Genomic DNA, 20,466 nt, shown 5'->3' with positions numbered 1-20,466 from the left:
ATCAACGACCACTCGATTACAATTTCACGGTCAACTCTTCGTGAGAGTTCTTGATGGTCTAGATTTTTTCTTCATTAGAAAGCTAGATCGACTTCCCAATTTATGAAATCTAATATCCTGAGATATAATATAGATTAGAACTTGAGTCGACTACTAATTTTTAGAATAGTAACTAGCACAAAGAAAGACATTTACCTCGATTTTACTGAGATTCGAACTCCAGACCTCATTGATGACAACACCTCATGTACTAGCCACTAGACCCATCTGAGAGGACAATAAATCTTAACCATATTGCTAGATATCTTGGTCATTTTACTCAATGGAACCTAACCATATTACTCAATGGATCCGGCTCCCATCAGTGAAAATTATGTGATTTACTGATTTAGAAAGTAATTGAGACAATTAAGTGCATAATCCAGTAAATTATCAATAAAAATATTTTTGTATCAATCCACCTTTTTTTAATAAGAAAACCCTCAAAAATTGACCTTTGAAAATTCTCAGTTAAATAATCACCAGAAAACATATTAAAACGATCGGAAGTTCAAGAGTCACAGATCAACAAAATATTGTGGCATGAGAAAAGAAGAAATCACAGCCATCGCGCCACTGCAACGAAACATCCTCCTTTTTTCCTCCCAATTGACTTGGTCCCTCAGTTAAATAATCAAATCATATAAAACAAAATCCTCCCTTTTGGTGCTAAAGTCATCCGAATTGCAATCAAACTGAAAAACGTGCACATGGTAAGAGACTAGAAATCAACGGGGTGGGGTTAGCTTTATATACATGCCATCCCACATGTTACATACACACAACAACATATTACCTCTTCCAACTCTGAACCACCTCCTCTGTCTCTCCCAAGAACAGGGCAGCAAGAAAGCAACCATATTTTCTTTGCTTTTCTTTGCAAAGAAAGAATGGCTGTTTGCAGTCAGATCATGGGTTTACACCAGCCTTCTTTCCTCCTCGGCAGTGGATCCCTCTTGCTTAGAGGCAATCAGAACAAACTTGCCTTCCCTGCTATCTGCCCCGATGGCCAAGACAGGAGGAGAAGGCTGAGGTCGGCGAAGACCGTGGCAGCACCGGTGAAAGCAACAATCAATGAGGATGTGATCAAGATGGTGGTTGGGAAGCAGGCTAAGGTGGACAAAGTCATGCTCAGGGCTGCGCTGACCGTGAGAAGGAAGCACAAAGAGGATATCAAGGAAGCGATCGTCAACCAGCTTGATGCTCTTACGGATAAGTTTGGCCGGAATGTGGTGTTGGAACTCATCAGCACCGGGATCCATCCGAGTAAGCCTTGTGAAATCTTAAGATGCTTGTTCCTACATATAAACCTCGAGCTGCTTGATCTCCTCCTGCGTGATGATTTAAAATATACACAAAAAAGAGACAAAAAGTCAATTTTTTTCATAGAATAAAAGTTTGATTTTAAAAGCAAAAATCAGTATATGTAGTTATTTTACTAACTAGAGAGTCTCTGCAGATCCCCAATGATCGAGAGATCAAATTCCCCAAAAGTAGGCATCTTGAACTTTGTTCTTTGTTCTCGCAAGAGCAAACAACCTTTTTCCTTTCTGCTTCCCCATGATTGATAAACCTTGTTTCATATCTCCCCTCTGCAATTCGCTAACTGTTCTTGGGCTTGCTTCTGTAACATAGGAACCAAAAAGCAAAAGACGAGCGGAGCGACAGTGATCAAGGACTGGTTCGAGAAGAAGAACGTCAAGGGAGAGCGTGTGGTGTACACGGCAGACTTCACGGTAGACTCCAGCTTCGGGGAGCCAGGAGCAATCACAGTGATCAACCGCCACCAGAAAGAGTTCTTCTTGGAGAGTGTAGTCATCGAAGGAGAAGGCTCTACCTCTTCGTGTGGACCAGTTCATTTCTCCTGCAACTCTTGGGTTCAATCCACCAAGGACCACCCCAAGAAGAGAATTTTCTTCAGCAATAAGGTCGGTACCAAATTTTTCTAGCTTGCTATTGACAGCCATTTGATTTGATGCGATGGTTACATATCATTATCCTTGGCATTTAATTCAATGGATCTATAATGACCTGTCCAAATTAGCCAGAGAATTCTCTGTAAAAGATTGAAACACAACAAAATCTTTAAGGCTCAATAATCATGATTTAGAATAGGAGGCATTCTAAGCACATCATCTGTTATTGAAGAAATCTAATCATAAAGAATTCTGATACTTGTTGTGCAGCCATATCTACCATCTGAGACACCTGAAGGACTCAAGGAACTCAGGGAAATCGAGCTCAATGAGCTGAGAGGGGATGGAAAAGGCATTCGGAAGTTATCAGACAGAATATTTGACTATGCAACATACAATGACTTGGGCAATCCTGACAGAGGATCTGAGTTTGCAAGGCCAACGCTCGGAGGTGAGAAGATTCCATATCCAAGGCGATGCAGGACTGGCCGTCCTCCTACCGACACAAGTGAGTTCTCTTACACAACTTGTTCTACAGTACAAACAGGAAATTACTCCATGACTTGGAGTTGACTGTATAGCCTTAGAATCATTGAGTGTGGTGGTCCGTGTGACAGATCAAATTTAGAGGATGATCGATGGATTATATATCGACTTGGCCCACCATAAATGAGTGACTAAATTATTGTCTTAAAAAGCAATCTTTTAGGGAACAACGTGCATATCATCTAGAAACTATTCCCTTTCAGATGCTTGTCTGATTCTGTCAGTTTTACACCTTCAGATTCACCAAAAGTTGTATTCATGTATTGATAATTAACAAACACTTGGACAGAAAAAAAGTGAAGTTCATAGAGAGTAACTCCTTGATATTAATGCGTAGTCAGGAAACAACTTACCGTGCATCATTTCATGGCACAGACATGCTAGCTGAGAGTCGAGTTGAGAAGCCAAATCCGATCTACGTGCCACGCGACGAGGCATTCGAGGAGCTAAAACAGGGAGCCTTCGCAGCCGGAAGGCTCAAGGCTGTGCTGCACAGCTTCATCCCGTCACTCATTGCATCCATCTCTGCTGATAACCATGACTTCAAAGGGTTCCACCACATCGACAACCTCTACAAGGAGGGCCTCATCCTGAAGCTTGGCCTCCAGGAACATCTCCTCAAGAAGCTCCCATTCGTTAAAAAGATACAAGAATCGAGCGAGGGTCTGCTTCGATATGACACCCCAAGCATCCTCACAAGTAAGTGAAGCAACATGCTCCTTGTCATGACTTTCTCGCAGTCTAACATTAATATCCTATCGAGATCAAAATTAACTAGTTAAATTCATTGAAAATGATCAAATTGCAACAGAAAGAACAAACCTAATGAGTGATTTTGGTATGTAACAAGAACCAGTTCTCATGCTGACATGCTCATGTGGTTTGCACTGTAGAGGATAAGTTTGCATGGCTCCGGGATGATGAATTTGCTCGGCAAGCGGTTGCAGGGATCAACCCTGTCAACATAGAGAGGCTTCAGGTAACCCCACATCACTTGTATATTGAACTGAGTTGCAAACAATGACAAGGCTATTATGGCACAGTCGTTCCCTCCATTAAGCAATCTTGACCCTGCAATTTATGGCCCGCCTGAATCTGCAATCACGGAAGCTCACATAAGAGGTCAACTCGAGGGGTTGACAGTCCAACAGGTGAAACAAAGTGCATTACCATGTTCATCTTTCACAGCATTTCGCTTACAGCTGACCCTTGTCATGTTATTAATACAATAAAAAGGCTGTGGAGGAAGGGAAGCTGTTCATGTTGGACTTCCACGATATATACCTGCCATTCGTGGACAGAATCAACATGATGGATGGCCGGAAAGCATACGCTACGAGGACCCTCTTCTTTTTGACCCCCATTGGGACACTGAAACCGATCGCAATCGAGCTTGGACTCCCTCCCCGGCAACCAGGCGCATCCCGTCCCAGCATGGTGTTGATGCCGCCCCGTGATGCTACTACCAATTGGCTGTGGATGCTCGGCAAGGCCCATGTCTGCTCAAACGACGCTGGTGTTCATCAACTCGTCAACCACTGGTATGAAAATGTACCGACTTCATCACTCAAAGTTGTAACAACCTCTCACCTTTAGCTGAGGGGTTCCTGTTCATGGCGTAGGTTGAAGACGCACGCGACGATGGAGCCGTTCATATTGGCAGCGCACAGGCAGCTGAGCACGATGCATCCGGTGTTCAAGCTTCTGCACCCGCACATGCGGTACACGTTGGAGATCAATGCGCTGGCGCGACAGAGCCTGATCAATGCCGATGGCGTCATAGAGTCCTGCTTCACTCCCGGCCCCATAGGCATGGAGATGAGCTCCGCCTATTACAAGCACCACTGGAGGTTTGACCTCGAAGGGTTGCCGGCTGATCTCATCCGAAGGCACGTCCTCTTCCTACCACTACCACACCGGATCTTGTCGTCTTCAATCCAATCTACACTCTCAGCGGACTTTTAACAAATACTTGTGCGAAATTTCAGGGGCGTGGCAGTTGCAGACCACACGCAGCCGCACGGCCTCCGCCTCATCCTCCCGGACTATCCCTACGCCGACGACGGCCTGCTTCTCTGGTCCGCCATCACCCGCTTCGTTGGCGCCTACGTCCAGATCTACTACCCGGAGTCGGACCCCAACCGAGTCCGCTCAGACTCGGAACTCCAGGCGTGGTACCATGAGTGCGTCAACGTCGGTCACGAGGACCACCGCCACGCCTCGTGGTGGTCGCCGCTGGACACCGCGTCCGACCTCGTCGCGCTGCTCACCACCCTCGTCTGGATAGCATCCGCCCAGCACGCCGCCCTAAACTTCGGCCAGTATCCCCTCGGTGGCTACGTCCCGAATCGCCCCCCGCTGATGCGGCGGCTCGTCCCGGACCCCGATCGAGACGCGGACGAATACAAGGCCTTCCTCGCCGACCCTCACTGTTTCTTCCTTTCCTCCATGCCCAGCGTGCTGCAGGCGACCAAGTTCATGGCGGTGGTCGACACGCTCTCGACGCACTCACCGGACGAGGAGTACCTCGGGGGGACGAGGGACGGCGCCGCCGCGTGGACGGCGGACGAGGAAGCCGCGGCGGTATACAGAGCATTCGCAGCGGAGGTGGCGGCCGCGGAGGAGGAGATCGAGAGCCGGAACGCGGACCCGAGTCGGCGGAATCGGTGCGGAGCTGGGGTGCTGCCCTATGAGTTGCTGGCACCGAGTTCAGGACCCGGTGTTACGGGACGGGGTGTGCCGAATAGCGTGTCCATATAATAGGAGGTAACTCCACTGGGTGGTGACAGGAACATCCATCCATCTTTGTAAGTAAGAGCTTGCAGTTCCTTTGGATGACGACAAATTAACCGATAGATAGTTATAGCCATTCGATGCAACATAGACATCATTATAGACGGTGGATATTTAAGATTTGAATTCATTTTTAAATCTGTTAAATTAATAAATAATGTATATAATGATTTATGTTATATAATAAAGAAATACATTATTTTTGTATGACAATACAATGTGGTGCATAGAAATAAAAAGTAAACCAAAAAATAAACTCGGCTGAGTAATGATATAAAATAATTAGCACCATCAACATAAATAAATGTAAAAAATAGTCTAGGGCAATGTCAATATTATTATATTTTAAGTAGAGAATTTTAGAATTTTCAAAACATATTTATAACCATGGTAAACTAAGTTATTAACAAATCAATTTGAGAAAATTAAACTTATTTATACATCAGGTCATGGGATTAATATTCCTCATAAAAAAAGATTTTATGAAAGGCACTACAAGATAAAATGATATTCATTGACTTAGATTAGACACATGATATTCATTAATTTAGATTAGACACGACAACAGATCGAATTGAGATGGAATTAACTAAACTCGTGACTCACCCCACCTCTCTTTGGACCCATCCCGCCTCATGAACCCAGTCGATGGATCCGGATTAGACCCGTTAAATCTATCATATTTATTTTTTATTTTTAAAATATAAAATAAAAATTTTAAAAATTAATTAAACATTAAATTTATTTTCAACATTTATATTGATAATATTTTATAATAAAAAAATATGATTACAAATTAAACTCCATCAATTTAAATTCAATTAAAAATTAATTATCAATTTTTATTTAATTAACAATTAATAAAAAAAAATTATACGAGCAAGTCTGATTAAATCCAAGATTTGTCCCGAATTCAACTGAGACTCATTTATGTAGGTTTAAACCCATTCCGCTGAAACAGATTTGCTACAGATCTAGATTTCAACTCACCCCATTGTCATCCCTAAACTAGATTGAAAGAGTGCTTTGCCCTCATCACCCATATTCATTATCAATTATTGCGACGAACCCATAAGGAAGTATGAAACCGTCTCGAAGAGCTGCTAAAGCACGGTTTTACCTTTGCTCCAATTAGCAACTATTGTGGCTTCATTTTGCTTTCAAAGAAACCACTTGATTGAAAAAACTTATACCTTCATAGCAAAACACATTTCATCCCTCAAATTCTTCTCTAATAGTTTCTTTTGTTTTCCTCTACTTCGCATCCATGTATCTGGGCCTTTGTTTTCCAAATAAAAGAAAACACTTGATAGAAGAATTTGCAAAGGGCAACCATAAAACAAGTGCCCTGAAAATGCACAGTTCTACCATGATTGGGTAAAGTTCAACAAAGGACCCATCATTGAGAAAATATTATGCAGCAAAGTTCCCAGATGAGTTCAAGCTCCCTCCGTCTAAGCAAAGTTGGAACATGATGTAATCAAATTCTGCAGACAAAACCAGCAGTGGCCAACATCACTAGTGCCTCAAGGGCCTCGGGGAACCTTCGATGTCAACTTTCTGACATGGGAGTATGCATCCTTAATATGCTTGTCGATCTCATCTTCCCATCTATCATAAACATACAAACCAAAGAAAGCTATAGCAAGCCCTGCAACAAAATCAAAGAACTTCTTTGTTACATCAACAACTAGGAGCATGGCAACGTTTAAGTATAATAAGTTGAAAAAACTATTGTTTACCTAATTTATAGATTGTCTGCGGCGACATGTATCCAAGGACATTCAGAAATAATAACAAGAAAACCACCTGTTTGATTTCCACACAAGACAAATATTTTCTGGACCCCCCTTCAGCTAAATTTTGGTTGAGAAATCTAGAATCTTATTAGAGCAATGTAAATTGTAAAGGAAATTTAGGGAGCAAAAAATTAACAAAATATAGTAAGACAAACCTTAAACATCAATGCCCAATCCTTTCCCTTGCAAAGTGAGCGCAATATGACAATTCCATTGTTCCATATATGGGTAGCTGAATGAGCATGCCTACGTGCCTGCTCTTCTGACAATTCGAAATACGAAGGTGACAATTTCTGAATATTATACCCTAATCTGCAGACAACCATATAGAAAAGTTTAATAACTGGAAATACTGAAACCAAAGAGGAAGCTAAAAGATAATAGAGGTAAATCATAACATGCAATGAAATTTATAAAAAAAAAAACTCATACATTTTTGAAGGCAAAGCGCCATGAATAAACAAGAACAATGCAACAACTGAGACTAGCTTTGCCACTGCTGTAATCATTGTATATCCATTTGCGAAAAAGTAGTTATATAGGGCAACAAACAGAAGCAACATTGTGAATGATTGTTTCTTATCCTTCCAAAGAAGTGTGTCAGCAACTGAAAACAGAATGGAGGTATCTGTCAGTAAAGCCATCAAGTAAATGAATCTGCTGTTAGTTCATCCATACCTTTTCCACCACCCAAATAGGTATAAACTTTAGAAGTTCTCTTTTTCTGCTCAGCTTTAAGATGAGAGCATGACTCAATTGTTCTTTGGATACCATCCTATGTTCACAAAAGAGAACATCCCATATAACAACAGAAACAGTGAGACCTATGCAATGATAGATAAGAGGTCAAATGAGTTCAGTTGGAAACCTTAAGAGACACAATAGGCTCATAATCAATATGATCTTTAGCTTTTGAACAGCTGAAAGTCCTATTGCATGACAAAAGTCTAATTCTTGAAGGTGTCAGCTGGGGCACAGGCATCCCATACTGTGAAAAGATCTTGTATGTCCATTCTACCAAGTGAGCAATTGGCATCATAAAAGAAACAGGAAGTTTGATATTTGGCCTGCAATTAAAAAACTCATGATAATTATCAAAAGAAAAGGGAAAAGCACAAATCTTACATGTTAGCGGAGAAGAACAGGAGGAACCAAAGAAGAAGATCATGGAATAAATGAATTCAACATTTTATTATATTTTCCTTTCCAATATCATCATCTTCTAGTAACAATTTTTTAATCTTAGCTAAAGTACATATATGATTTAGCATATGAAAAAAGAACGAAATGGTCAATGCCTATCCATCTTTACTATAAATACGCTTTTTCCACTGTGTAATAAATAGTCTATGCTATAAAACTTCCTTGAAGTGGGGAGCTTAACAAAATAAAGCAACTAAGGAGGTAGGAAGTGACTTTATCATCACAAAAACTATACCTTTCATATCCAAGACCTTCTAGTATTAATGACATGAATTCCCAAAATTTTATTGGTTCTCCATTTGTTATGAAATAGGCCTGCAGTAAAAAAGTATGTTACTGGTACTGTCACAGAAACAAAAGACAAGAAAGGATATACCTGCCCTGCAGCTTGCTTAGCACCTTCTTCAGAGGATAGAGTGCGCTCAGCACATATATGGGCATATGCCACATTTTCTACATATGTGAAGTCATACAGATTATTCCCATCACCAATGATAAACTGATATGGAAGGGAAAAAAGAGGATATTGATCAGTAACAACACACTGATTGAAGAGCACTAACACATTATGGCAACCAATCAGATCAGGGACATCTGGCGAACTAGTAGAAAGAGTTTTTTTTTTAACTACCATATATATATTTATGAATTTTATGTACTTCAGAGTCAGATTTGGCTGCAGAAAATCAATGATTGAAACAGCAAAATCCTTGACTTCTTGTTCAATTAAGAACTAGATTGCTCAAGGAAAAACAGGAAAAACAAATCTTAATTGCAAACTGAAACACAACTGCTTGAAAATTTTCTCAAATAGGTTGAATATTTTTTACCTTACTCTTGCCAGCCTTTGCAGCAGCAACTAGTGAAGGCACCAACAATCTGTCACCAGGGCCAAATATACTGCTAGGTCTTATACAACATGTCAAAAGCCCATTCCTGCCATTAGCTTTTAAAATCAATTTTTCTCCTTCTGCTTTAGTCTCTGAATATGAATCATTGAACTAGAATGTTGGAAAGTAATCGAGAATCAGAACATGATAAATGCGCAAACAAAAAAAATGATCCCTTTTCCAGGAAAGATAATAATTTAAATAGAACCTTCTCTGGATATGGAAGTGATTCTTCCCCATTGAAAATTCCATGAACACCATCAAACACCACACTAGGAGAACTAGTATAGATTAGTCTCTTCACTTGGCATTCAATACACGCATCAATAACATTTCTGGTACCTGAAAATGCGTAAGTAATTCTCATTGCAAGAACATCAAGGTTAACCAATAATGTGTAAAAATTGTTCTGAGCATGTGCTAACACAGGTTTTACTCAGTCTAGCATTTATGCTAAATTAGAGTGCTAAAATCAACAGAGACATGAAATCTAACCATCAACATTCACAGAGAAATGAAGCTGGTAGTTGTTGATAGATGAATCAGGAGCAGCCATGTGAAAGACAACTTCAATTCCTTCAAATGCTGTAAAAGGAAATCACCAAGAAATAGCAATTGTAAGTGAGATCATTCGGCTAAAATAATTAAAAGAGTATCTTTATTCTTACATTGGATAACTATTGGAAAACTAGTATGATGAACAGAAACAAAAAAGGGGAACAAAATACCCTTGCACAGCAAGAAATTCAAGAAGGAAAATGTACAGTCTATTTTTCTTATTGCAATCTAGTTCACCAATTCTCCTTTAACTTGAGGTTTGCCATCCAGGTTGATTATATTGTACTCAAAATATGACAACATTTCAAGACAAAAGATAAAAGGAAGATGCTCCCTAGTTGAAGAAAGATCAATTTTCTTTTACCACCACAGAAGCTATTCCATGACTAGAGCTGCACAAGTGAGTCAGAAGGAACGTTAGAGCCTTGCTAGTCTTATATTCATCTGGTGAGATTAAGTCACCGAAGAAAACTGAAGATTGACTATAAGTTACAAAAATGTCTAAAAATGGAATGTCTCTAGTTCTTCAAGGAACCAATACCTGCTAATTCAGCTTCAACGCCACGGCCAAATAAACAAAGAGACTAATATGCAAAAATTAATATAGTTTTTTCCTGTTAATCAAGGTACAGCATCCCATTTCATTTATCATATAAAATAACATTTATAGTGCATCCCCGAAATAATTCTAACTCTGAGTAACATACACACTAATCGAATATCAGTTGTCTAGCAGTTGAAATGTTAAAAAACAAGTGGCAGTTGCAGTGGTTTCATATCTTCAACTGGCTGCTCTAGAGGCTATTATCTCATGTTTCTCAACTCCTTGGAAGTCCCATATGGTTCGGGCGAACTGACAGCTAGAAACATGCAAGAACTTTGAGCATTCAACGCTGATTTATCAACACAAACTCTGAACAAACATCAGTTTACTTTATTAAACTCCTAAAGCAGTATAGAGTGTACCCTAAGAGCAGGGAAGTAACGGTATCAAGCTTATAATTAAAGAATCGAGTTCCGCCAGTTCCAACTATGAAATTGTAAGAGAGGATCTGGTCCATTCAGTAGCTAAAGAAAAACCTCACATCGAAGCTTTAGCAAAATCGAAACTCAATCGACTCCTAAGCGCAGGGATGTAACGGTATCGAGCTTATAATTAAAGAATCGAGTTCCGCCAGTTCCAACTATGAAATTGTAAGAGAGGATCTGGTCCATTAAGTAGCTAAAGAAGAACCTCAGATCGAAGGTTTAGCAAAATCGAAACTCAATCGACAATAAAGCCCAAAATAAATGGAACCATCATAGATCAAGACAGGAGACTGACGGATGCTCCCACAACAGCAGATTCAGGTAACGATGTCACTCACCTTTAACGACCTGTGCCTTATTGCGGAGATCGGCGGACACGTAGGCGGCGCGGCCAGATCGGAGTGCGCGGCCTAGGACACCGGCCTCCTCGTGGGCCTCAAGCGAGATGGACGGTGCGAGATCAGCGACGCGGACGCACCAGTCGTCAGAGCGGAGAAGCATCTCGACCAAGTGCCGGGCAGCGAAGCCACGGCCGCCGGTGACCACGCACCATCGCTCCGCTCCGCCGCCGCCCATCCTCAATCTGTCGCTTCGCTCCAAGTGCCAACCCTTGATAATGGCCTCGATCGACGGGGACGATGACGATGGGATCGGGAAGGACGCCGTTTGTTACCGTCTTTACGGCATTAAGGGACTACCATATTAGCGAGAGGCATCCACTCTGTCACACCAGTGTTAAACCAAACCGACCCGAGTCCAACCACGCTGCCATTAATATCCAAAGAGCCAATAGTTTTCAAATCTCCACTGGAGATGTCCAAAGGGCGTTGTAATTTTCAAAATGTCTAAAATCCCTCACTAAATCAACAATTCAAAAGTATCTTCAGAATTCTCAATTCTGAAATTGTGTTCCCGGATTTCTCTCGGGTACCCATTTTTTATTTATTCAAAATTATTGATGCAATCGGAATGGATCGTCGATTAAATTTAAGTTGATTTAAGTTGAGATTTTGATATTTGATTCATACTAATATAAAATTGTGAGAAAATCGTTGCCTTATCTTTGTGTTGCTATATAATATAAAAGATAACGATTTTATATTATCCATTGTGTAATAATTTTTTAAAATAACAACGTATTTTACAATAATTTTCTAAAATTATTATCATTAAATTTTTTTTAATCTTAACAATAATTGGAACAATAGTTAAATGAATCAGTGTAAATGAGAATATTTTTAAACGCTTAGAACAACGATTTATGCATCGTTGTTGTGATAATAAGACAACAGTTATAAATCGTTATAAATGAAATTAAACCTCTTGTGTTTTTCCCGGCTCAAAACTCATGTCAGAAATTGGGGCACGATACGTTTGGTTCGAGATTATTCTTGATAACCTTGGTTATCCATCCAATGTTATCAATAAAAACCTTATTTGGTTTAGGTATTCGATAATTCCTGAATAATGTTCCATGCCCGACACGTCAGCAAAAGGGTCATGCAGCCCGGAATCGGAAAACCTCAGAAAACTAAGGTTTTTCTTGATTACGGGGTTAAAGAATTTTTTATACCAAAAATACCCTCCGATAAGAAAAACATGGAAAAAAGAGAAAAAATGTAAAAAAAAAAAATATTAAAAAATGTAAAAAAAAATAAAAGAATGTTTAAAAAAATATATAAATTTTAAAAATAAAAAAAAATAAATTTTTAAAAAAAAATTAAAAAAATTTATAAAAATTAAAAATTAAAAATTTAAAAATAAAATAAAATAAATAAAAATTAAAATTTAAAAAATGTAAAAAAATAAAAAAAAAATATAAATATGAATAATATAAAATATATAAAAACATTAAAAAATATATAAAAAAACACATTAAAAAAGTAAAAAAAATATACAAGAAAAAGAAAAGTAAAAAAAACATAAAAAATAAATAATAATAATAATAATAATATTATGTATAGTTGATTTTGTAACTGAGGGTAATACGGTAAAATATTAAATTAAGGTATTTATTAAAACCTTCAAACAAACAAGTTTTTGTTGCATTACTTAAGTTGAACCAAACAACATTTGGTTATGTTTTATTCCCCATAACCTGATTACCTGGTAATCACATAACCAAGATTATACATGATAACTTGAACCAAACACACCCTAAGAATCGTACACCTAAAACCACAACACTTCGGCTGAAAACCCTTACAGCCTGTTTGGAATGATATGAAATTCAATTCCTTTTAGAATTGGAATTGAATTCCATGCTTTGGAATGATTTTTTAGCTAAAAATTGATATGGAATTCAATTCCAATTCCATCAAACAAGGCAAAAGTAAATCACACCTCTTTATGTGTGATTTAGATAGGGAATTCAATTCTCCATATTATGTCCATTGCGCCCTCATTCTCTCTTTTTTGTAAAAAAAGAAAAGAAAAAAGAGAGAAGGATAAAATGGTAAAACATAAGAATTCCATAACTTAAGTTGCAATTCATTCCAAACATGAGAATTGAATTCAATTCCTTATAGAATTCAATTCATAATGAAATTCAATTCAATTACATGACTTAAGTTATTCCCAAACAGAGTGTTAACCAAGAAGTATACATCCAAATCCTCATCTTCACGGTGTGATCTCAAAGCCTTCGTCTTTTTCATTTCATCTTTATGGTTCTCTCTCTAGGAAGCATATCCTAGGAAGCAGATCTAGGGCAAAAAAAATGGCATATCAAAGGGAGGAGTTTGTGTTAGGTTTTTCGGGCCGCGAAAACCACTTTTCGTGTCGCGGAAACCCCGAATCGCCCAAGCCACGGATCTCGTGCAAGGTAAAACTTTCGAAAAATACGAGTACGAGTTTAAAACACAATCGACTCTTAGATCTACGAGGGAAAAACATTTACCCTTGATGCGTGCCCTTCGCAATCCCGCAACGTCCAAAGGTAGCCGGATCTCGAGACCGTCAAGCGAACGATCCTCTAGCGGTATCCACACGAACAAGGAGTGGTCTTCTACCACTCAAAGATGGAGAGGAGAACCCACAAGTGTGCTAGCACTTTCTAGGGCTCTTGGATTGGATCTAAAAGGTGAGAAAGGAGAGAAGGGAAAAGGAACTCACACACTCCTCTAGGTACTCTCCTTTTGTGACCTTCACACCACCTAGTTGCTTGGAATCAACTCTCACTTCTTCTCCACCTTGAAACCACGACCATCAGCAGGCTAGAGAGAGGGAGAAGCACCCAAGGAAGAAGAAGCATTGAACACCATTCAATTACCACCAAATGAAACCCTCTCCTCACTTAGTGTGGCCGGCCACCACATGTGTAACCCCCACATTAATGTGGCCGGCCACATTAAGAGGATTAATGGTGTGTAACCTCCATGAGGTGGCACACCATTATATAAAGGGATGATGTGGCATGCCATGTAGGATGAGTCATCCTCATGATGTGTCAATTCATCAAGTCAAAACTTGATGTGTCAACCTCTATTTGGTCAAGTCAAACTTGACCAATGCTCTTCCTTGTTGAGTTAAATCCAAGCTTTGATTCAAGTCAATTTTAATTTAATGAATCTCAATTCATTAATATAAATTGACTCATGAATCAAATTTAAATTAGACTCATTCAACAATTGAATCTAATTGAGTCTAACTCAATAAGTCTAATTTGAATCCAATCTTTGATTCATCATATGAATCTAATCCTATTGGTTCATCATATGAACCTAATCTCCATGCACATGTTCTTTGTGTGTGACCCAATAGGTTCTTGTAACGTTGGCAATGTTATAAACTCCTTTAAAAACATAAGCAATGAGCGGCATCTAGCAATACATCATTGCTACCCAAGTTACAAGAAATGTTGAGATCCAACATCACCTTGTGACTACTAATTATGACTCCTCACAATATGTGACAAGTGTCCTTCTATCCTAGACATCTAGATTGATCAATGTGAGGCATAGACCGTGTCATCCTCTGACCAATCTAAATCTTGAACTCCGAGTAGACTTACTCAATCAAATGAGCTCAATATCTCATATTGACTCATTTGGGTATGGCCATATACTTCGTGGTCTCACTCTATCAAGAATATCGATGTCTCTCCCGTCATATAGGAGGGATATATCTCATCTACATCACTCACATCCCTCTGCATAATTTGTTATATACCTAGTAATCGCCTTTATAGTCCACCCAGTTACGGGTGACGTTTGACGAAACTAAAGTACATAACTCCTTATGTAGGGATCTATGGTGACTTCAGGTCTAAGGACTAATAGTCATACTAATAGCCACATGAGATAGTATATGACACTCATATAACGATCCATGATACTTTCTCATGGCGGGTCATTCAGTATACATTCTCTAATGCATACCCATGTGTCAGCTTGATATCTCTATATCCATGACTTGTGAGATCAAGTCATCGAGCTGACCTACATGCTAGTCTTATTGTATTAACATTGTCCCTGAATGTTAATACTCGACTAGGAATGATTTAGAGTAGTGTTCTCTATATCATCTCACTATCGATTCAACTAATCGATTGATATAGGTATGAACGTTCTACTCAAGGACGTTACTATACTTATTTTATCTGACACTAATACAAATAAGCATAATAACCAAAAACCAATGCCTTTATTAATATACAAAAATATGATATACATGAGTCCATACAATCATCAAATGATCAACTCTAGGGCTCTAACTAACAGTTTGGACGTCTGCACATGGCATGAACACCAAGGTTATCCTCCTAGCCTTGCGCTAGAATCTATATTTCCGCGGATAACTTCTTTTAAATTATTTCCTGCTATTATCCGTTTGTGCTTTTTCGTATAGTTTGTGGTTTGACAGAAGAGAGAGCTATCTGGTGAGTTTTTTTTTTGTCGTCTCTGATTTACTTTGTTTGACGGAAGTTCTGGTTTTATTTGTAATTCATAATTTATATGATTGGTGTATAAAGATTGGTTTTTGATGTTAATTTGGACAGAACCATGAATTTTGAATTCTTCTAATCCTTCTAATTGTTTTTGTTTTTGCCTTGCGAGAATGCTAGTGCATTTTCATTTTTCATGCTTTAATTTAAATTATTGGTTTCGTGTCCTTTCGCTAACAAAGAAGCAATTTTTAAGATCAAAAGTTACCTTCCTCTTTTGTGGAAAAAAATTTGAATCCTCACTATTTCTTTATTGTCCAAATATGAAGTAGCAGCTTGAGGCTTGATCCTTTTATCCTTTCTTCTCTTCCTCCTCTGCGTCAAAGAAGTCAATCTTCTACTTGACAATTTCATTGTTCAGGAGAAAGTAGTCGCTCGATCTGATTCCGTCTTTACTTGGAGGCTACGGCAGCGATAACTAACGTTATCCAAAAAAGATCACGGGTTCATTTTTTCTCTCTTGCCGATGAAATGCTGACTAAAATCATGGAATAGAATGACCTATCTCCATTTCTTCAGAATTCCGAGGATTCTTCCTTCTTCTCCAAGGAGATAATCTTTCCTATAGAGATAATTACCTAGTTTTACAAGAAAAAAGTGTCCATATGCCCTCTATTTTCCTAAGTACACCCCCTTTAGTTGATTGGCTCATATATATGATACCTTTTTTTTTTTACCTTTTTTTTATTTTAGTTTTCTTCCTTTATAAATATTAATATTATTTTTATCAGATGGCACCTCAGGTATATATATGTTGGAGATCGGACGGCCGTCTTGAAGTGGGGGTTGGATAGACGGCACCCCCAAATCGTTGCTTCCTATGATGTTAGCGCAGCGGAATACAAACAAACACAAATAGAAAGCTAAACACTAAATACAAGAATGGAAATGCAAACCGCTAACACGTTCGTTTACGTGGTTCGGAGATAACTTGCTCCTACTCCACGGCGTATCCGTAAGGTGGACGATCCCTCAATCCGTCGGTGGATTAGTCCCCGGCAACTCCGGCTAGCTCAACCTCCTTGTGGGTGGAGAAACCTCACCACAACACCAACCAAGAACACTTGGACACAAGAGACCTTGAGCACTTTGGTGACTACTAATTAGACTTTAACCAAGTCTAATTTCGTCGCCTTGGCCGGCCATACCAAGCTCCTTCTTATAGAGCTTAGAACAAATCAGAACCTGATTTGCCCGTTACCAGTCGACTGGTCCTTGCACCAGTCGACTGATGCCAGCCCAACGGCTCTCTCAACGGCTATCTGCTACAGTGCATCAGTCGACTGGTCCATACACCAGTCGACTGCTACAGTACGCTACAGTAACTGCTACAGTGCACTACAGTAACGCTACAGTGAAACCCTAAAACTAGGATTTTACTCCGAGTACAATCTCTCATGCACTCGTACCCTCACGACTCATTTGACTCTTCTTTGCAGCCTTGACCTCTTGCCTTCAAGCATACTTCCTTTGGCTCTCGTCCCTCGGATGCATCCAAGCCCGCGGCTCGTCCCCAATGTCATCCTTCGCGTATGCCTCGAAGTCGCTTCCCTCGGCCCTTGTCCTCGCTGCCTTGTCCACGGTCCCTCGGATGCTCCATCCTTCACCGGACCCGAAACCGTCAACCTGAATCACATGTGTCACCTGCAGTCCTGCACAACTCAAGTACACATATCAAATAACAAGGGTAATCCTAACTTAAACCCTTTGCCCAAACACCAAAACACATGGTCCCACGAACCATTGGGATTGCTCCAACAATATATATATAGTTTGATATATAACTTATTGTAAATGCAAGTTGAATTGAGGAAATAAGGTCAGAGTAGAGGTGCAAATGAGTCGACTCGTTCTTGAACAGCTCTGACAAAGCTCGACTCGAGCTTGAATTTGACTGAGTTTAAGCTCATTTAACACTAGCTCAAGGGCTTGTCGAGCCTTGTCAAGGTAGGTTAATTTAATATTTTAATAATTACAATTATTATTACTTTTAAAATGAAGAATAAATTAAGGAAGAGTTTGTGGATAGAACATGTCATTTGATGTATTTAAGGTCTACGGTTTGAGTCCCTACTTGAATATGATTTTAATTTATTTTTTCAAGTCAGGCTCGAGCTCGGCTCGAGCTTGGCTTGAGCTCGACTCGAGCTCGAGCTCAAACTCACAAGATCAATCGAGCTCGAGCTCAAATCGAGCCTATGTAGTTTTCTCGAGCTCGAGCTAGCATGAGCTTGAGTTCGGCTCGATTCGATTATAACCCTAGTCTAAAGATTGATCTTCATGATGAACAGTACAATTTTTCTTTTTACGTTTCTATTAACTATTAGTTATAGTTACATTTGAATATTAGACTCTATCTGTGACCTATGCCATAAATCTCATACTCTACTGACTAGCTTTAATGGTATATATTATGGACTCTACTTGACTAGCTTTAATGGTATATATTATGGAAAGTTGTTAAGAGAAATTACTAAAGATAGTCTGAAATATTATTTCTGAATACTATTTTAAAGAACTCCTTTGTGTGTACCCATCTGTTGCACAGCTTTTTGGAGATATGCACATGTAGCCGATCATTTTAGAAAGACTTTACAACCGTTGATTTAAGATATTTTTCTTTTTTTTTTGGGTGCAATTGAAAAGAGTTTTCTGAGCCCTATCATTTGGAAAATTCTATAACCTTCTTTTTAAAGATTGATGTATTAACTATCAATGGTAGTTCTTACAAGCCTTTCCATTTTAAGACTTCTATGTGAGATATTCATGGAAGCTTTTAAAACCTTACATTTCAAAGATTGGTGTTGTGAGCTATCAATGGAATTTTAAGTTTTGGTTTTGTCTAGACTGCCTTTGCAACTTTATTTAATAAGATTTTCAAATCGAGTAAAGACATGCTGAAGCACATTTGCATGTGGTAGGAAGGAGTTTGGACGATTACTAAGTTTTGGTATGTTGCTTATACATTTGTTTATTGTACTTAATTCTGTGCTTTCTTTTTGGAGGGATTTGTGTTCTTGTACTTTTTCATCCTGTACTATCATATCCTCAAGTGGGTTAGTATTTGTGTTACGTCCCAGAAGAGTTTTCGTTGGTAAAATTTTAACAACATCTCCCCCGTACTGTCGACAATCTGAAATTTTACTACAACCCTCAGGGCCTCTCACTCCTCGGTCAACACGGCCGGAACATATACAATAAAATAAATAAACATTCCACGCAGTTTATAATAATACAGCCTCCAGCTTACTACACAACCACGCAGTTTAATAAAACATACTCCACTACAACGAGGAAAGCACAACTTACAACGGAAAACCATCGCAGTGGAAAACATGGGCAGAGTACCAAAAACTCGATATAAAATACACGAGTTTAATAACTACACATCACAAGTCTGTAGTTCACAAAACAAGGAAACACAAGTCCGAAATAGAAAACCATGTCGACACGATGTGGAGACTAGCAACTGGAACCTCCTGACGGCTTCAACTTGAAAAAGGAATAAATCAACGGAGTGAGTTCAAGAACTCAGCGGGTATCAATCAGACATGCATAGCAAGATATATCTATCACTAATAATTATGCAGTACAGTCTCCTGATCTATAACAGGAAATGCAAAAACTGAACAAAAGGAGAAGCTGTACTCACCATGACCTTCTATGCGGATATAAGAGTCGTCAGACCAAATACCTCACGTCTCCTGTATGCATGTCAATCATATACAACCACCAAAATGTAGCACCCAAAATGCAGTAATCACAAGCAATAAATATAATCCATGCATATGATGCAAATAACATGATCACCCCTGACGTCAGTCAACCATCTCACACGCGATGGTGAGACCAAGTGGGTAGGGCTATGACAACTGTGTGCTCTATCATCACTACTCCTGAGTGATCGAGTGGGCAGGATGCTGTCGGAGTACACCTATCCTCCTACCCCAAACATAGTGGGGGAGTCTAAGCTCTTATCTCCTTGTCTCATAGTCAAGAGAAGAGATCCCTGCCCGCTACCACGCTGTAGTCATCGCTACCCATGAGCGGACCAGCGGAGCTCTAACAGAGCAAGACTGCACACGCCCTGCCTGATAAACCACTAACTCATGAGTGGTTGTGTATGCAGATCATGTAACTAGCGATGTGCTCAACAACAATGGAGCCGACAATCGCTCAGAATGCAATCATGCAATATAGTACATGACACTAAGCATGTAACTCATGAAAATACCAGCCTCCTCATAATGTGTACCAAAAGGAAAATCGAGTCCATAACAATGATCTAGGTACACATGCCAGATAGTAAACCTAGGTATACATGCCAAGTAATAAACCTAAGTACACATTCCAAGTAATAACACTAGGTACATATGCCAAGTAATAACACTAGGTACACATACCAAGTAATAACACTAGGTACACATGCCAAGTATATCTAGTAGCTAGTCTTGTATCCGATAATGCATGGTATGTCACTATATAAGTACACAATGCAAGAATCAAGATAACATAAGCAATAATGTAGAACATACAACAATAAGGGCATACTACGGGTATCAAGTAGTGACATACCAAGGCATATATAAACATAATTATTACTACTAGATATAACCTACTACGCATATCAAAATGACAATATCAAAGAGATAAGTCAAAGGTATCCTCTTAAAAAATGAAGGTCGTATCAGATAGATCCCTCGTTGTGATCCTCTCCCGAATCAATGTCCTGCATCACATATGTAACT

At 39.2% G+C, this 20,466-nt stretch overlaps 2 protein-coding genes and 1 long non-coding RNA gene across 8 annotated transcripts; 1 reads left to right on the top strand and 2 right to left on the bottom strand.

Annotated features, from left to right (window-relative positions):
* Positions 1-700: 700 nt before the first annotated feature.
* On the bottom strand, positions 701-4,233 carry LOC122023415. 3 transcript variants are annotated; one of them, XR_006123116.1, is made up of 6 exons: positions 4,092-4,233; positions 3,672-4,014; positions 3,324-3,596; positions 2,855-3,256; positions 1,483-2,070; positions 701-1,370 (listed from the first exon to the last, which is right to left on the bottom strand). It is a non-coding gene; the product is annotated as an uncharacterized LOC122023415 (long non-coding RNA). The 3 variants fall into 3 exon arrangements; XR_006123117.1 differs by having other exon boundaries at positions 3,355-3,596; XR_006123118.1 differs by having other exon boundaries at positions 3,371-3,596.
* LOC122023414 (probable lipoxygenase 6) lies at positions 930-5,507 on the top strand. Its single transcript, XM_042581506.1, has 9 exons — positions 930-1,305; positions 1,675-1,967; positions 2,226-2,463; positions 2,877-3,200; positions 3,395-3,480; positions 3,545-3,652; positions 3,738-4,042; positions 4,124-4,390; positions 4,490-5,507. The coding sequence occupies exons 1-9, from the start codon at positions 930-932 to the stop codon at positions 5,259-5,261; spliced, it is 2,769 nt and encodes a 922-aa protein (XP_042437440.1). The 3' UTR covers positions 5,262-5,507.
* A 939-nt stretch (positions 5,508-6,446) lies between these two features.
* Positions 6,447-11,537, bottom strand: LOC122023907 (3beta-hydroxysteroid-dehydrogenase/decarboxylase-like). Of its 4 annotated transcripts, none has more exons than XM_042582331.1 (12): positions 11,112-11,537; positions 9,682-9,771; positions 9,395-9,528; positions 9,127-9,297; positions 8,673-8,795; positions 8,532-8,611; positions 7,962-8,160; positions 7,772-7,868; positions 7,526-7,700; positions 7,249-7,405; positions 7,037-7,150; positions 6,447-6,945 (listed from the first exon to the last, which is right to left on the bottom strand). In XM_042582331.1, exons 1-11 carry the CDS (start codon positions 11,347-11,349, stop codon positions 7,079-7,081), a joined length of 1,536 nt encoding a protein of 511 aa, XP_042438265.1. In that variant the 5' UTR covers positions 11,350-11,537; the 3' UTR covers positions 6,447-6,945; positions 7,037-7,078. The 4 variants fall into 4 exon arrangements, 2 of the variants coding, with proteins under 2 accessions (XP_042438265.1, XP_042438264.1); XM_042582330.1 differs by having other exon boundaries at positions 7,037-7,103; XR_006123252.1 differs by having other exon boundaries at positions 6,926-6,945; positions 7,037-7,177.
* Positions 11,538-20,466: the final 8,929 nt, after the last annotated feature.

This window comes from Zingiber officinale, chromosome 9B (genome assembly GCF_018446385.1).
Source record: "Zingiber officinale cultivar Zhangliang chromosome 9B, Zo_v1.1, whole genome shotgun sequence".
Taxonomy (NCBI): Eukaryota; Viridiplantae; Streptophyta; class Magnoliopsida; order Zingiberales; family Zingiberaceae; genus Zingiber; species Zingiber officinale.
This window is presented reverse-complemented; position numbering and strand designations above follow the sequence as displayed.

Bases quoted from the DNA above. Each gene is read 5' to 3' on its own strand.
- LOC122023414 (XM_042581506.1), top strand. From the start codon at position 930: ATGGCTGTTTGCAGTCAGATCATGGGTTTACACCAGCCTTCTTTCCTC. The intron at 1,968-2,225 runs GTCGGTACCAAA...CTTGTTGTGCAG, and splicing joins GAATTTTCTTCAGCAATAAG to CCATATCTACCATCTGAGAC. The intron at 3,653-3,737 runs GTGAAACAAAGT...TACAATAAAAAG, and splicing joins AGGGGTTGACAGTCCAACAG to GCTGTGGAGGAAGGGAAGCT.
- LOC122023907 (XM_042582330.1), bottom strand. From the start codon at position 11,349: ATGGGCGGCGGCGGAGCGGAGCGATGGTGCGTGGTCACCGGCGGCCGT. The intron at 8,796-9,126 runs GTAAAAAATATT...CTTCCATATCAG, and splicing joins CAAAGGCTGGCAAGAGTAAG to TTTATCATTGGTGATGGGAA. The intron at 8,612-8,672 runs GTATATCCTTTC...TTTTTACTGCAG, and splicing joins CTAAGCAAGCTGCAGGGCAG to GCCTATTTCATAACAAATGG.